Source organism: Erpetoichthys calabaricus, chromosome 18, assembly GCF_900747795.2.
Source record: "Erpetoichthys calabaricus chromosome 18, fErpCal1.3, whole genome shotgun sequence".
NCBI lineage: Eukaryota > Metazoa > Chordata > Cladistia > Polypteriformes > Polypteridae > Erpetoichthys > Erpetoichthys calabaricus.
Window position 1 is genome coordinate 15,289,625 of NC_041411.2, and position 18,088 is coordinate 15,307,712.

General features: G+C 36.8%; 1 protein-coding gene across 1 annotated transcript in view; it reads right to left on the reverse strand.

The window, feature by feature from the left end:
* Nucleotides 1-18,088, reverse strand: part of coro1ca (coronin, actin binding protein, 1Ca) — an 81,454-nt gene that overhangs the window by 5,974 nt on the left and 57,392 nt on the right. Inside the window, exons 4-9 of the mRNA XM_028824115.2 lie at nucleotides 14,962-15,091; nucleotides 14,322-14,503; nucleotides 13,866-13,985; nucleotides 11,987-12,091; nucleotides 2,180-2,325; nucleotides 607-664 (exon numbers count right to left, since the gene is read on the reverse strand). Of these exons, the coding sequence (XP_028679948.1) occupies nucleotides 607-664; nucleotides 2,180-2,325; nucleotides 11,987-12,091; nucleotides 13,866-13,985; nucleotides 14,322-14,503; nucleotides 14,962-15,091 (741 nt within the window). The remainder of the gene's footprint in view (nucleotides 1-606; nucleotides 665-2,179; nucleotides 2,326-11,986; nucleotides 12,092-13,865; nucleotides 13,986-14,321; nucleotides 14,504-14,961; nucleotides 15,092-18,088) is intronic.

Sequence of the window (18,088 nt, forward strand, 5' to 3'; positions counted from 1 at the left end):
GGGATAAGTGGAAGAGGATGGATGGATGGATAGATGGATTAAAGCACATATTTGTATAAAGCTGCCTCTGCGTCATTATTACAGACATCCATTATGCCAATATACAACATCTCCGAACACATTCTGCAAGCTGCATTTTCAGGCCTCTTATGTATTTGAAGCTTACCAAATATCAATTTATTTAGATGAATTCATTACTCTGTAGTGTTTTAAAGTGGACCGAGCTATATATTTGAGAGAACTAATCCAATGAAAATTAATTATAGATGAATTAGTAATAAGCAGAAAAACAGATGTGTAAATTTTGTGGACAGCAGATGTTAGCAGCACCTCCTGTACCTAAAATACTCCATTAATGGAGACTTAAGTGTACTAAGATGGTTCTCAAAAGGTGGCACAACTCATTATTTGATTAATTTTCTCACAAGGAAAACTCATTATGTGCACCCGGTCAGTCCTGGTGGTTTTTAGCAGTTTAAACACCCCATCATTTTAACGTATTCAAATTTGCACAGCTAAGCTGACTACATTAGATTTGTCCCATCTCTCTAAACCCACTTGAGGAAGAGGCTAGCAGTTCCTTTTAAGATCACAGCTACTTCTCACCTTCCTTGGCACAGTCATGATAATTGGTTCACATTTCCTCTCATGCAGTTTGTAGAACCTGTATGTTAATTTTAGAAACATGATATTAAAGATGGGGAAGATTTCATACAAACCTTAAAAAAAAGCAAAAAACTTTGAAAGCCTTAAGTCTAATTGTTTTCAGATGGCAACTGGGTGTGCTGAAGATTAAAATGAGATAAAAAGCTATAAAAAGACTCACATTGTGACCACCTCTTAAAGCTAGACAACTGCATAGTGTTTCCTATTGCAGCTTCGACACCAATTATTATTACTGACATACAACAGACCATCTTCGATCAGAATTTTGCATCAAGAAAAATATTACTGCATTCAAAAAGCAAGTTCTTGTTCAAAGATAATCTGTGAACATAAGTTAAAATGAAGTATATTTTTATTACTAACATTTTTAAAAGTGACTATTCTAATGACAATCAAACATGAAATGTGGCCTTCAGATTATAATATAGAACCTACTGTAAATAACATGTTGTATTAACAATGCACTGAAACATTATTTACAATGGGTGCATCACTTTCAGATCCTCCAGTTATTATTCTTACTTTGACTGAGGTTTCCTTCTGCATTTATGCTTAAGGCAGCTTTCATTCTAATACAACAGAAACAGAGAAGTCCAAATTAACTTGGCATTTCAAGTCTGTGTTCATCGACAGATCTAGTGGTAGTATGCGGCAGAGATGCTCAGTTTACGTTCTGTACAGTATACAGAGCATGAACGCTTTTAGTTAGTCGGTGTCAGATTCCCTACATATTTTGTTAGGTAAATCAGCAACATCAAAAGCAGGCATATGAACAAAGTATATTAAGAAAATCATTGGTTTAAACAATTTTAAAAACTTCTATCCATTTTCCAAGCCTGCTATTGCAATTCACAATTATTTAAGAACTGAATCCTAAACTGGTAGTCTCAGGCACTGGTCATCCCAGGGCACACCTACACTCAAGCACACAATTAACTTATTTAAAAGTGCCAGGCACTTTACCATGCTAGTCTTTAAAAGCAGCCTGAGGAAACCCTTGCAGACACTGGTATGATGATCAGGGAGCAAAGCACTAGCACAACTGCTGTGTTGCACTGACAGCTGCTTAACGCATATTACATTCACTTTACACTTTTTCTGTTTTATAGGTATCCAAAGACATATCATATAGTACTGAGTAAATTATTTCTGGCCAATAATACAATCTTACTTTTGAAATGATCATATTTATCTTTCATCTACAGGTAATTAAATGAATTGTAACTTTTGCTGTTGTTTAGTTATTGAATATTTTTAAGCTGGGTAGGTAAGACTGACACCACATCAATGATCTCTGAAATACTACATGACAAGTGGAAAGTGCTGCAGCATCTAGGAGGCGTAAACCAGACACGTGTAGGATATAAATGTTTGTAAAAGGAAGACTAACTGATTCTGTAGTATATAAAACCTGACAAAAACTATGTCATCAAAACATTTTTACTTCTTTTAAGATGCAATATTCTCAAGAAAAAAAACCATTCTGTACTAGTTGGCATTACAAGAAGCATACCTTGCGATTTCACACTTGTTGACATCTAGACCTCGTTTTGGCATGTAACCCATTCCTCTTTGGGGTTCTTTGCTGCTAAAAGTATTGAGGTAATGGACATATGGAGCTTCATCTGTGATTTCAAAATATCGGATGCTGCTGTCCCCCTTGTGAGAAAGAAAGAAAAAAAAAATACAGGCATTTCTTAAAGATTTGTTAGATATTTTTCTGCAGAATGGGCAATTTCTAACAAAACTCTAAAGTCACCAGAGGTTATTCATATCTATTTCCAAATAATTCACCAGGCTATGTGCTACAATTTCTATTATGATATCTGCATGGGTTTCAAATTGTATTCTGTACTAAATGTGTACACATGTCCACAAATATGATTATTCTTCACTGTTAAAAAAAATTAAATAACAAAACAGGCAAGCACAGACAATAACTGCTTGTTGCTTATTGATGGCATTCAGATGGCAGCACTGAATGATATGTGGGTATGATAATTTCTCCCTTTCTTGTCCTAATACCTATCCATTGAGATTTGGGGTAACCAAGTAATTTCTAATAGCCATAAAATGGGACTTCAGGGAGAACTGTGGATATAGCATCACTAATGACAGAACACTACATGAGCCCAAAGTAACAAAACAACACATCCATGAAGAAAGATGCTGCTGAAAAAGGATGTCCTTTATTTACCTTATAAAACTTAATTTCGATGCTTTAAAGGGTACCTTACAATAAGAGTGTTTAGGCAATGTTAAATTTCCCAGCGTAACTTAAATTAACAATAGAAGGCAGAACCTTTAGATATGGTACCTACAGTCTCTAAAGTGACCTATCTGTCACTAACGAATACCCCACTGGCCACTAGTGAGGATATTAATATTGTTTATTAATGAACTAGCTACACTGCTTGTGAAATACAGGTAACAAAATTATTATTATTTTTTTTAAAAAAGATTTGATATCTCTTGCTTTACCTGTACCTTCAATGTTCCTCCTATGCCTTTCTTTGGTACCCTAGTGTGTCTCAACCTATGCTGGCCAGTGTTTCCTAAAGCCTGCATCACAGACTCCATCATTTCAAGGTGTGTCACTTGCCTCCTGTCTGCTTTTTGACTGCCACTAATGGTAAACAGATGCCCATTACCCACTGTGAAAACTTCATTCATACTCATGTGAATACTTCCTGTACCTGAAGCTAACTTTCAGCATTCCTCCTATGCTTTTCCTTGGTATCCTTGTGTGTATCAACCTGCCTTGCTCGGCAGTTCCTGCCCCTGATCACAAGAGTGAATCTGAGTAATGAGACCAAAGCCAAACTGACCAATCTGATTGCTCAGAGGTATCTCACACACACACACACATTACTGTTTTATTAGTAGATCACTTCTAACCTGCCTTTTTCCCTAGTGGCCAAAAGCTTTAGTTGTTTATATTCTCTGAAAATACTGAACTCCTCCAAATGTTTTAGCTTAATACATTCATAATTTACCATTACTACAAGTACTGGTAAAGGTGCCACTTTAAAAAACCCAACTTAATAACAAGAAAAATAAATATGTTTCCATCTTTGTGTTCATTCTACCATTAAACACACACAATTGAACTGTAGGTGACCGCATAAGACGGCAGACAGGAACCACCAGGTGATAGGTGGTTGCTTACATACCACATTGTGCTTAACTTGAATTTAAGTTATTTTGAATTTTAGCTGTACAAAAATTTTGCACTGTAGATTTTACATATATACACACACACACACACACACACATATATTATATATATATATATATATATATACACATATACAGGCTGGTCCAGAACTAACTATACAATTTTGAATGCAATACAAAACAATAATTGCATAGTTAGATCTGGACCACCCTATATATATATATATATATATATATATATATATATATATACAGGTACTTGTCGACTTACGACCGCGATTGGTTCCGACTGACTGGTTGTAAGTTGATCTGGACGTAAGTCGGCCTATGTTAATTTAAGGTAAGAATATTAGACTGGGTAATAATATTGTAATCATCTTAAAGTAATATTTTATCAACATTTTCTTACTTTCTAAGACAAACACAGCATACTACAGTACAATTTGTTTAATATGTGGAAAACGTACAAAACAAGAAATACTGTACTGTACATTTAATTCCTGGCACCACTGGTGCTTGGCTGCGGGTTGTCGATATCGCCTTCATCAGATCAGGCGAGGCTGCGGACGGGGTGATGGGAGGAGTTGCTCTTTTCATAAACATAGTGAGCTTCGTCTGAATTGTTTGTTTTTTTTTCTCTTCATAAATTTTGCAATAAGGATGAAATGTGTCGTGTGTCATCCGTTCAATCCTCGCAAATCGTTCAATATTTGGGTCCATTTTTTCAAAATGAGCGAGGAGTTTACTCAGTAGAGATAAATCTTCTGACAATCCCTTTGTGGTGAACATTCTTTGTGGCACCTCCTCCTCTTCGTCTTACTCCAATTCTCTTGTTTCTTCTTCCGCCACTCTTTCTTCTTCCAATTCTATCAGCTCTTCATTTATAAGTTCACCTGATTCCCGGTCTAGCAACTCCTCGACATCTTCCATTTCACATTCCAATGAAAGGTCTTTTGACAGTTTCACTATTTCTTCACGAATCTCATCAAGTTCTTGTTCACTGTTAAATCCAGCAAAAGTATTTACATAACGCTTAACACACTTCTTCCATACGCCATTCATACACTGTGAGTCGACATTTCTTGCGGGGAGGGCTTCTGTTTTCTCTGATCTGAGTTCACCTCTGTTATAGCGCGTCTTTATTTGAAAAGAGCAGTGTCATATCGGGGCGAGTGTGAACGCTAACTTTGACAAGCACTATAAATTTACAATGGTTGTTATAGACGTAAATCAAATGTATGTTTTTATTGTATAATATTAACAATAACAGCAGCTCTCTACTCAAAGCGGTAAACTCGAGAAGCTGCTAGCATCGAACCCAGAAGCTCTTGATTGGGAGTCAGCAGTTGTGTGTGGGAACTGTTAACATTTGAATGTGATGATTGTATATAAAACTTGTGCACGAACGAGACTGGGATAACTGTGGATGTGGATGTGAGTGGTGTGTGTGACTGAGAATGACTGGTGTGAAGCCTGAAGTCCAAATATCAAATAAACACTTTCACAAGTACAAGTATAACAGAACAAGTGCGCTTTTATTCAAGAAGAAAAAAGAAAGCAGGTTGCGGTAAGCAGTTGATGCGACTGCTTGCGTAGTGCAATCCTAAGAACTGCCCAATCAAGAGCTTCTGGGTTTGATGCTGGCAGCTTCTCAAGTTTGCCGTTTTGAGTAGAAAGCTGCTATTAGTGTTAATATTATAGGGTTATATGTTAGGGTTATATTATTATCGAAAATTGCCAAAACAACAAGACACAAACACACGTGGGGCAACACTGCTGCGTATATTTTTACTGCTGCGTAGCGAGACTTGAGAGTGCGGGAAACTGGCGCTGCCAACAGCTGGCGGGGGAAACAGTCAAACGCGTCGTAAAGTCGAACAGTCGTAACTTGCATAGGTCGTATGTCGACGAGTACCTGTATATATATATATATATATATATATATATATATATATATATATACAGTGGTGTGAAAAACTATTTGCCCCCTTCCTGATTTCTTATTCTTTTGCATGTTTGTCACACAAAATGTTTCTGATCATCAAACACATTTAACCATTAGTCAAATATAACACAAGTAAACACAAAATGCAGTTTGTAAATGGTGTTTTTTATTATTTAGGGAGAAAAAAAAATCCAAACCTACATGGCCCTGTGTGAAAAAGTAATTGCCCCCCTGAACCTAATAACTGGTTGGGCCACCCTTAGCAGCAATAACTGCAATCAAGCGTTTGCGATAACTTGCAATGAGTCTTTTACAGCGCTCTGGAGGAATTTTGGCCCACTCATCTTTGCAAAATTGTTGTAATTCAGCTTTATTTGAGGGTTTTCTAGCATGAACCGCCTTTTTAAGGTCATGCCATAGCATCTCAATTGGATTCAGGTCAGGACTTTGACTAGGCCACTCCAAAGTCTTCATTTTGTTTTTCTTCAGCCATTCAGAGGTGGATTTGCTGGTGTGTTTTGGGTCATTGTCCTGTTGCAGCACCCAAGATCGCTTCAGCTTGAGTTGACGAACAGATGGCCGGACATTCTCCTTCAGGATTTTTTGGTAAACAGTAGAATTCATGGTTCCATCTATCACAGCAAGCCTTCCAGGTCCTGAAGCAGCAAAACAACCCCAGACCATCACACTACCACCAGCATATTTTACTGTTGGTATGATGATCTTTTTCTGAAATGTTGTGTTCCTTTTACGCCAGATGTAACGGGACATTTGCCTTCCAAAAAGTTCAACTTTTGACTCATCAGTCCACAAGGTATTTTCCCAAAAGTCTTGGCAATCATTGAGATGTTTCTTAGCAAAATTGAGACGAGCCCTAATGTTCTTTTTGCTTAACAGTGGTTTGCGTCTTGGAAATCTGCCATGCAGGCCGTTTTTGCCCAGTCTCTTTCTTATGGTGGAGTCGTGAACACTGACCTTAATTGAGGCAAGTGAGGCCTGCAGTTCTTTAGACGTTGTCCTGGGGTCTTTTGTGACCTCTCGGATGAGTCGTCTCTGCGCTCTTGGGGTAATTTTGGTCGGCCGGCCACTCCTGGGAAGGTTCACCACTGTTCCATGTTTTTGCCATTTGTGGATAATGGCTCTCACTGTGGTTCGCTGGAGTCCCCAAAGCTTTAGAAATGGCTTTATAACCTTTACCAGACTGATAGATCTCAATTACTTCTGTTCTCATTTGTTCCTGAATTTCTTTGGATCTTGGCATGATGTCTAGCTTTTGAGGTGCTTTTGGTCTACTTCTCTGTGTCAGGCAGCTCCTATTTAAGTGATTTCTTGATTGAAACAGGTGTGTCAGTAATCAGGCCTGGGGGTGGCTACGGAAATTGAACTCAGGTGTGATACACCACAGTTAGGTTATTTTTTAACAAGGGGGCAATTACTTTTTCACACAGGGCCATGTAGGTTTGGATTTTTTTTCTCCCTAAATAATAAACACCATCATTTAAAAACTGCATTTTGTGTTTACTTGTGTTATATTTGACTAATGGTTAAATGTGTTTGATGATCAGAAACATTTTGTGTGACAAACATGCAAAAGAATAAGAAATCAAGAAGGGGGCAAATAGTTTTTCACACCACTGTATATATATATATACATACAGTGGGTACGGAAAGTATTCAGACCCCCTTCAATTTTTCACTCTTTGTCATATTGCAGCCATTTGCTAAAATCATTTAAATTAATTTTTTCCCTCATTAATGTACACACAGCACCCCATATTGACAGACAAAAAAAAAGAATTTTTGAAATTGTTGCAGATTTATTAAAAAAGAAAAACTGAAATATCACATTGTCCTAAGTATTCAGACCCTTTCCTCAGTACTTAGTACAAGCACCCTTTTGAGCTAATACAGCCATGAGTCTTCTTGGGAAAGATGCAACAAGTTTTTCACACCTGGATTTGGGGATCCTCTGCCATTCCTCCTTGCAGATCCTCTCCAGTTCTGTCAGGTTGGATGGTAAACGTTGGTGGACAGCCATTTTTAGGTCTCTCCAGAGATGCTCAATTGGGTTTAAGTCAGGGCTCTACACATACCTCTGTGCAAGACACATGACAGCCCGCATGGAGTTTGCTAAAAGACACCTGAAGGACTCTGAGATGGTGAGAAATAAGATTCTCTGGTCTGATGAGACCAAGATAGAACTTTTTGGCCTTAATTCTAAGCGGTATGTGTGGAGACAACCAGGCACTGCTCATCACTTGTTCAATACAGTCCCCACAGTGAAACATGGCGGTGGCAGCATCATGCTGTGGGGGTGTTTTTCAGCTGCAGGGACAGGACGACTGGTTGCAATCGAGGGAAAGATGAATGTGGCCAAGTACAGGGATATCCTGGACAAAAACCTTCTCCAGAGTGCTAAGGACCTCAGACTGGGCCGAAGGTTTACCTTCCAACAAGACAATGACCCTAAGCACACAGCTAAAATAACGAAGGAGTGGCTTCACAACAACTCTGTGACTGTTCTTGAATGGCCCAGCCAGAGCCCTGACTTAAACCCAATTGAGCATCTCTGGAGAGACCTAAAAATGGCTGTCCACCAACGTTTACCATCCAACCTGACAGAACTGGAGAGGATCTGCAAGGAGGAATGGCAGAGGATCCCCAAATCCAGGTGTGAAAAACTTGTTGCATCTTTCCCAAGAAGACTCATGGCTGTATTAGCTCAAAAGGGTGCTTCTACTAAATACTGAGCAAAGGGTCTGAATACTTAGGACCATGTGATATTTCAGTTTTTCTTTTTTAATAAATCTGCAACAATTTCAAAAATTCTTTTTTTTGTCTGTCAATATGGGGTGCTGTGTGTACATTAATGAGGGAAAAAATTAATTTAAATGATTTTAGCAAATGGCTGCAATATGACAAAGAGTGAAAAATTGAAGAGGGTCTGAATACTTTCCGTACCCACTGTGTGTGTGTGTGTGTGTATATATATATATATATATATATATATATATATATATATATATATTATATATATATATAAACTAAAGACAACAGACATAAACGATAACATGAAAGCTTACAACTTTTCCTGTCTTATAGGATTGGCACTTTTGAATTGTGATCTTTCAATTCATGTGGTTAAAATGGATAAGAAGTACTTGGTTATGAAGCTTCTACTGCCTGCACCATGGCGTTCATTTACTCACAGACAATTTCTTAACTGGCTTATCCCTACAAACTGTCTGTGTGTTCACGTGGGTGTGAGTTGCATTTTTGTACTTTAACGAATTAAAGAAGAAACTTATGGCTAGAATGTATCTTTCACAACCTTGTAGTTGTAATTTGACAAATACAATATATTAGCTAGCTTTCTCCAGCCACTAAGTTACAATTAATAGTTTTCAGAATCAACGTAGCTGTACTTATAGTTCTGGTCGAAACAATGCTTTCCTGTATGCCTTTGTCCAGACACGTGAAAGAATCTTCAGTGTGCTCTCTTTGTTTTGGGAGCATGCCCCCTTTATTGTCATGGTTGTACATTTTGATTGCAGAAGGTGCTGCAGTTTTTTTTTTTGAGGTTCAAACACACCATGTCGGTCCTCTTGTTGCTAGCAAAAGCACATCTTCTGGGAAACTGATTATCAGTCAGTCAGTGTTTCCAGCAAGACAAACGCATGGCTTTATGTACGTATACGGTCTCTCTCTGCTTGTGCACTTGCTATTGCTCAGCAAGATTTAGTCTTCTGGTAAACTTGTCCAACTCCAAATCAGACAAGTCTTCCACCCTTCCAATCCAGTACAGTTGCTCTTCCGAGTAAAGGGATTGCTTCAGACTCCATTATGGCCACTTCAACAGGCTATGGGTTTTGGCGATAAACAGCCAAATTTATGGCCAGATTGAATGTAGTGAGCTTGGTGAGAAGAGAGATGTGGGAATTTTAAGGTTTACTTTAAAGGAAGGAACAGAAGTCTTGTCACTTGTTTCTTGGGTGTACATAAGCCCATCATTTTGGTTGACAATTTGTGTAGAGTCCTGTACATCAATGTTACTCATCCTTGTGTTAAGAATGTTCGTTCAAACTTGGGTGTTCACTAACATAACACCTTGGTGCCTCCAAGAGATGTTGCAGTGCTGTTACTTGGTCTAGGGTTGATAATCTTATCAGATAAGGCACAGACTTTCTTTTTTAGCCAATATTAATAGTGTCAGGTAACAGCTTGATAAGCCAATTACTTGAGTTCCAGCTTGATAAAACTGATAATGTCAGTCTGTCCGACAACACATACTAGTAATGAAACAATCCTAATGTCATAAAATGGTTGGACTTGTATGTTAGTTTATAAATTGTAGACAACTCCATTTTCAACAAGGGCACTCCTGAGAAGATAATTCAGAAAAGCAGATAGGCCATTTAATAAAAAGCAGGAGACATCAACGGCAAGTCAATGTGTTTAGAAGGGTTCATACCTGTATCTATACAGTGGGCAGCATGGTGGTATAAGTGACTAGCACGGACTGGTGAAAATCCTGCAATACAGTTAAATTAAATGCCTGTGTGGAGTCTGCACATTTTCCCAGTGTTCACACAGGTTTTCTTCTACATTCCTATGATAAATATAATATGTGTGGCTAAGTAGTGAACATTTGCCTGAAGCAAGAATGGGTGCGGCTGTTTGCGTGAATGCGTCCCTAAGCTCCCCAAATGGGTTCCAGCTCTCTGTGCCCCTATAGTGGAAAAAGTAGATTTGGAACATGGACAAACAACTATATTCAGACTAAATGAGCAGTTTGAGGCAGTGTTACGGAAAGGCTAAGGACCTGGATAGTAAATGAAACAAATTAAATTAAATGAATCTTGGTAGTTACACTGCCTTGTGCCCCAACTTAAAAAAAACAGGTTGTTTAATTTATTCACCAATATAGAATATGTCTAATACCCCAAATCCCCACTGGACATTTATTGTGCTGATGGACTGTTAATCTAGCTTTTAAATGCTTGTAACTTAATAATGGGTACAACTGTAGACATAATTATAACCATCATGTTGGCGAAGATATTTTTGACATTTATTCAGCACCACTGGCTATGCTTGGAGCCTTTATCTCGCTTTTTCTTTACCTTGATACAAGTTTGGTATTTTTACAATGTTACTTTACTGCCATCTAGTGGCAAACTAACAACTTGAAACCAAGGAACATTATGCATTTTAACATAATGTTTTCAAATAAATGTTCAAAAAAGGAAAATTAAGTTAAAATTCTAATGCTTTCGTTAAATACACATCACCAGCAACTGATAAAAAAAGATATTAAATAACAAGTGCTACCTTACAGATTACACCGCTTGCTTATTGTTCTGCATCTGTGTTTAACTCTGGTGACTCAAGTAGCTGCAGAATAAGATAACCGGTTATCTGTAGGTCCTACTCCATCTTTGGTAGGTACAGTTTGTAGTAAACGGTCAAGAGTTCCAGATAAAGATGTCTAAATGAACTAATTATGGACAGCTTTTTCAAGCTTCAAACATCTTGTACACAGTCAAGAAATCAGTAAAGAAAGAAAGCTACAACTGAAAAGAACAAACATCTTACTTGATAAAACCTTGGATTTTAAACTTGTATACTTGATTCCTTATGAAATGGGTCAGTGAAAAATGTTAAGTAATATAACTGGCAATTTGAATATTTCAAAATTGCAGCTGGTGCAAAGAAACTAACTACATAAAATAAAAAGTCCACAGTCTACATGCGCACATAATTGTCTCTACTGTACAGGCAAACGCAAGACACTTCAGTGGTATAGACATGAAAATAAAAATGACAAGGGGGGCAGTTAAGTTAAAGAAAGGATTAGCCAAACAAATGTAAATGCAGAGTTTATTTATTGTAGGTATTCTCAAGTGAACAATTAACTAATGGGAAATGGGCAAAAAAAAACAAAAAAAAAAACACAAAAACAAATAAAGCAATCTTAAAGGTTGTTTAAGTCATTTCCAGGATCATAAATAGTATCCCAATTACATTTTTAAGACACACATAATACTAAATTATACTCGTGTTGAAAGCTATATTAAATCCAATACTTAGGTAGTATTTTAAATATACATTTATTATCTTGTTGAATTAGTTGATCTTTCAGAGAACAAGCAGTTTTTCACCTCAGTTAATGGACATGTGTACAATATGGCATCTTACCTTTCCACATAAGTAAACAACATTAGTATCTGCATCATAGAAGGGTAGCAGTACTCCATTGCTTGTGTCCATTTCATGCAATGCTATAGGCTCCTCCATGTTTTGCTGTTAATGTAAAACAAGGGAACCCTCCGTTATACATATGCCAGAGGAAAGAAAAGAGGCATTCATTACCAGACCTGAGAGTATAACGAATATGAACTCAGATGCAAATAAGCTCAGCATTTCCCCACAGGTTGTTTCCCCTAAAGCACCAAACCTGAAATACAAACAGAACGCATGTGCTGCTCCTCCCATCTGAATGATTTGCTACTTTCTACACTCCAGATTTTATTCAACTATCCTCCGATATTTTTTTCAATTATGAAAGATATCGGCACCGTCAGTTCTAAGACAGCCATAAGCAATACAAGCCTACATTTAATATAAAGTTGCTTTCATATAAAAAACTCCAGCAAAGCACAAAGTGAAATGTCAGCATTGCTAATTCATAAGCAGAGATTGTCATCAAGCACAGATTACATCCAAATGAATGAGTTTTTCAAACAATAAACCGTGTTACAAATTTAAAGGCAGCCTGTTAATCATCAGCAGAAAAAAAAAAACTACAAAAGGTACCAACAGTTTGTATCAAGTGGAATAAACAGTCACAAAATCATAACAAAATGACACAGAGCTAAGACATTTCAAGTAAATTTATTAAAATCACACTAAAGTACAACAGCCTGATTTGAAGTGGCAGACAACTTAATAATATGCTTCAGAGTACAAAATGTATGAATGATGCCTGCCCAGTTCTTTCTGTCTCACTCTGTACACAGTTATTCAGAAATCTCTTGTGCAAGTCAACAAATTCAGTAGTATATATGTCTTAAGCTTAATTCATGATATTTATTCATATCTTTTTAACAGATAAATGGCTACCTAAGTGATTATAATTCCTTTTTTGATACTTCTTGATTAACAATACTTCATTGAACATTCTTTTCTGTAAACCTATGTTTTTAGTTAAGATTTAGAAGCCAGAACTGAAACCGAAAATCCCTAACAATAATTATTCTTCTGTTGTAAATGGAAAGATGTTGCAACCCATTTCCTAATGACTAAATGCTTCAACTGAGAAAAAACTTTTGAATTTGCTAAGAGACTGCTCTTTTGGTAACATTCGGCTTAAATGTGTGCATGTCTGATCGACTGCGGTGGGTTGGCACCCTGCCCGGGATTGGTTCCTGCCTTGTGCCCTGTGTTGGCTGGGATTGGCTCCAGCAGACCCCCGTGACCCTGTGTTCGGATTCAGTGGGTTGGAAAATGGATGGATGGATGTCTGATCGAGCCAAACCAGAATGCTCAAACGCTGGATGATGAAACTTGAGAAAAACTTTAGTAGTTTTCTTACTGAAATTTCTGTACTATTATTCACCCATAAACCTATTTTTTAATACAATTTGTCTGGTTGTGAAAAATTTCAATTAATTACTTTGGCAACCTTCAAGTGATATACATATTTTATTGTTCAATTAAGTACATTTTTCATGTACAGATTTCTGGAACACTGGTTAATTTTTGAAAATAGTCAGTCAATTACTCAATTACCAATATAATCAATATTAACAGCATTAGTTAACCTAAGTTAAAACAGGTTTTTAACGTTTCTACAAAAGTACAATGACAATAAAGCTTTGTATTTATTAATGCCTACATTTATTTTGGAAAATATGCATATGCATATTGCATTGTGCCATTTTTCTGTTTTACATTTGTGAGTCCGCTGTTTTGAAATAATACTTTTACATAATACAATGTTAAATATTCCACAAAAAACTCTACATCAGCGTTAGACCTTGTGCAATCAAATGCACATTAGGCTTGTGATACTAACCGGGTTCCAGAGGGCAAGCTGCCTCTCACTCATACGACTGAAGCCTGTTGTAAACACATTCCCATCAGAAAGGAAAATGGCTCTCATGGGGCGAGCTCCCTCATGGGCCTTTTCTTTTTCCTGAAATAAAGTAAAAGATAAATTTTACATTTATACACACACATGTATATACATACATACATATTATACACACACACACTATATTATAATAATTATATATACACACACACTTAATTATGTATTACATAATTATTACAGTTACATTAAATGTACTAAAAGACGCCACAAAAAAATTTTATGTTGGAAGAATACTTAGCATACAGCCCACTAAACTCAGTGAAGCGTTATTATTTTAAGTTAAAACTACATTTTGATGACAAGTTTTTGATTAGCTTCATTAAAACCTATGTATTTCCTTAACCTAACATAGTAAATGACAGAAAACTGATGACTCACAGCAATAATCTTTTGTTTTCGGGGGTCGATCACACGCACTTTCTTGTCTTTACAGGCTGTGCAAATGAGACTGCCATTGCGGTTCCAGCAGACGCTAAAGATCATATCAGGGTGCATGTCATCTAGTGTGATAAGGGCCTCTCCCGTCCCCACATTCCATACAATGACGACATTGTCACAACCTGGATTGGCAAGAAGAAGATTCCTTTTTTGTTAAATTTCAGGTTACAGTCACTTATGTACTAATTCACACTATTTTTACAATGTCTTCCCAGTTGAAATCATTCTGTAATAGATGTTTGCATACAAACAGAAAAATAACTGCTCAATTAAATGGATCAATCTGATTACAATAATTTCAAAGATTATTGTCTAAAACAATATTATATTTGTTCTCCAAAGCATCACATTGTAAATTATGCAGTCCTTACAGAGTAATCTGTTCTTATTGTGGAAGAAAATTTCTACTGACTTGACAGAATGCCAGTACTCATATATTTGCAAATATACACTGTTTTATTGTTAAACTATTTCTAGGTGCCAGAAGAATATTCCATAAAATTTGATTGTGTTAGCAATAAAAACATGAAATGATCAGTTTGTTTTTTTACCCTATTGTAAGCAAATAAACAGAGCTAACCAGCACTAAGTAGGATGTTCCGTGCAGTGGGGTGCCATGTCACAATGCCTACTCTCTTGGAATGTCCTTCTAAAACCACAACTGGTTCAGTCAGAGAGTGTGCAAGTCCATTTTCAGGGATCTGCCAGACCTGCCATAGACAAACATATGAAACTTAACCACAAACATTGAAGGAGTACATATATGCAAATTGCGGCAGACATGAATAAAAACTCTACAATAACCTAATCTACTATAATAAACATTACAAATAAGGTTTAGACACCTGACTTTGAACAATGTTCCACTAAATTAAACTTACTCCAATTATTTTAAAATAAGACTTCTAATGAATAGTGAAAATTATTTTCTAAATGATTAAAATAACAAATATATAAACACTTTCAACTTCTTGTGTAAGTAATGATTTGTGTTGACAGGAATGACAGAAGAATCTATTGGAATACTACATAATTTATTTTTTTATTTATTTATTTTTTAAAACTCACATGCTGGAAATCCTTGTCCTGGAAATTTACAGGTAAATCTGAGGGTTGAGGACACATGAGAACAAAGGCGAAGTTGACTGCCCTGAAGAAACTCAACCAGTGATTTTCCAGGTCAATATACAACACCTGAAACGCCTGGGCTCATAATTGAGCAAAGCTGTAAAACTGCCAGATCAGTCACTGAAAATGTGAACACTATCTTATTACGGTAAACGGGCACAAATGTGGGAGAACTCATCATAAAAGACTTGATATAAATGCACATCTGTGAGGGCTGCCGAAATTTGGATCTTCGATTTATAATGTTAACTCCCAGAAAAAATATGTAGGAAACAAGAAGCTCTGCAGCAGCTGAGAGCAGCTACAGAAAGAGTAACACTTTCCAAATTTAAATTTTAAAACTGAACAAGCTGGCGAGCCCAAATGAGGTGGTTCAGATTTCTACCTGGGCAACTAACATGGGAATTGTAATGGATATTGGATGGAAGCCTAGATAAGACCCATAGCAGGCTCAAGGGAATTTCACAAAAAAGCACCCATAAATCTCTCAGGAAAAACGGAAGACTGCAAGTGAAGAAAACTAAGTCTGGACTGCCTGTGCTAACCGAGACATTCATATAGTTAAGTTCTTTTTGCTTAAGCATAAAGTGTGCCAATACATTTTAAAGTAATCTCAAAATACAACCAGCAAAGCAATTTTAAAAACAATGTGAGAACACCAAAACCAACATCTACACATAAAATGTACTGTACTTTATGAAATTCACACTGGCAATGTTTAATATTGTACTGGACAGTTCAAAAGTTGAGTGATTTACAATATTTACCTTTATTTAAAAAAAACATATCACAAAGACACCACAGGAGATAACAGAAAAAAAAACAAACAATTTGGAATTCAAGATGTAGTTAGTAAATGGGTAAAAAACTAGCTCAAATAAAGAAAGCAAAAGGGTTTGGTGTGAAGTCTTTTATCAAAATTAAGCAGTGTTAAAAATGTGGGTTCCCTCGGCAATTGATTCTTTAGGCCACTACTCTTTGATATATTTCTATCAATATAGTTAATATGTAAGTTATAAGTTAAGTTATGTTTGCAGGGAATGCTCAATTAGGTGGAACAGCAGGTACCCTAGAGTCAGAGGGGCTTTAACTAATGGTACAGCACAGAATTCAAATTTGTGCAGTGTTATGGAGTAGACAATCATCAGTTTTGGAACTTCTATCACTTTATTAAAAGCACACTGCAGTCTGCCTTGTTTACAAGATTGTGCTTAGATGGACTTCAATGACCTATAAACTACGTCTGACACAGAATAATGCACATTATATGTCACTATTATCTAAATGATAATCGTACCTTGGAATTACAAGATATATCATAACTCAAAATGTTAGATGAGACAAATTAATTTTACCAAGGTAACTGCAGAACAAACAGATAAAGCACCCTTGACAAGATAAATTGGTTTCCATAATTTTGTGATCAAAGCTTTTAGGCAGAGCTGTCCATCACTAGAATGGCTAGCCAATCATCTGCGCATAACATCACAAGGTATCGAATCCCATGGACACCTTTTGACTTGAAGGGTTTGTCCAAGAGACGTCAGATAGAGACCCTCTATTCAATCACAGGCACTCCTTTAGTTGGACATTGAAGAAACAGACAATGTATCAGCCTTGCTGCTGAATCAAAAAGCCTCCAAAAAAAGACGATGACCCTTCTAACACCTTCTGGCGCAGTGGTAATGCTGCTACTTTGCAGTAATGAGACTGTGGGTTCACTTCCAAGGTTCTCCCTGTGTGGACAGTGCTTTGAGTAGTGAGAAAAGTGCTATATAAATGTATACAATTATTATTATTCTTATTAATTATTAACACATTTTACGGAAAGCACTGTTTAGGCTTTGTAACTTTAAACCAAGCCTAAGGATGTTTCATCCAGATTTTACTATTATTCACTATTGTCGATCATTTATTTCTTTTGGTTCACTCGCTATTGTTCTATTTTTAACACATACTGCTTTAATTTTAAATTTCTATACTTGGTCTGTAAATTTTTTATGACTGAAATAATAAATTAAAAACAGGGCACCCGGTGTCGGGAGATTACCACTTTCCTTTTTACTGGGTTAGAAAGCCGAGGGAGACATCTTGACAGAGGGATCGCACAGTGGAAGTTACGAATTGTTGGTTGATAAGTGACTTTGCCCAAGGTGCATCAGGCTCCATGGGTCTTATATCTGGGGACACCTTTGTATTTTTCATGGTAAAGCAAGTGTGCAGGCATCACTTATGAACAGTCCTGTCTCCTTTTCTCCTTACTTTGTAAACTTCAGACTATAAATTTAACACCAGGTTATGTCACTTGCAGAAATTCTAAGATGACTCTGCCCTTATAGGGTGTATCGATAAGGGGGATGAGACAGAGTAAAGGTGTCAGGTGGAGAACTTTGAGAACTGCCTGCGACTCAACATCAACAAATCCAAGAACTGGTTATTGACTTTTGTTGCGCCAAAGAGTCTCCATATTTGGTCACTTTTAAGGAACTGGATGTTGAGGTGGTGCACTTACAGAAGTACCTGGGTGTCCACATCAATGACAGATTGAACTGGTCTTGTGACAAAGAGAAACATATATA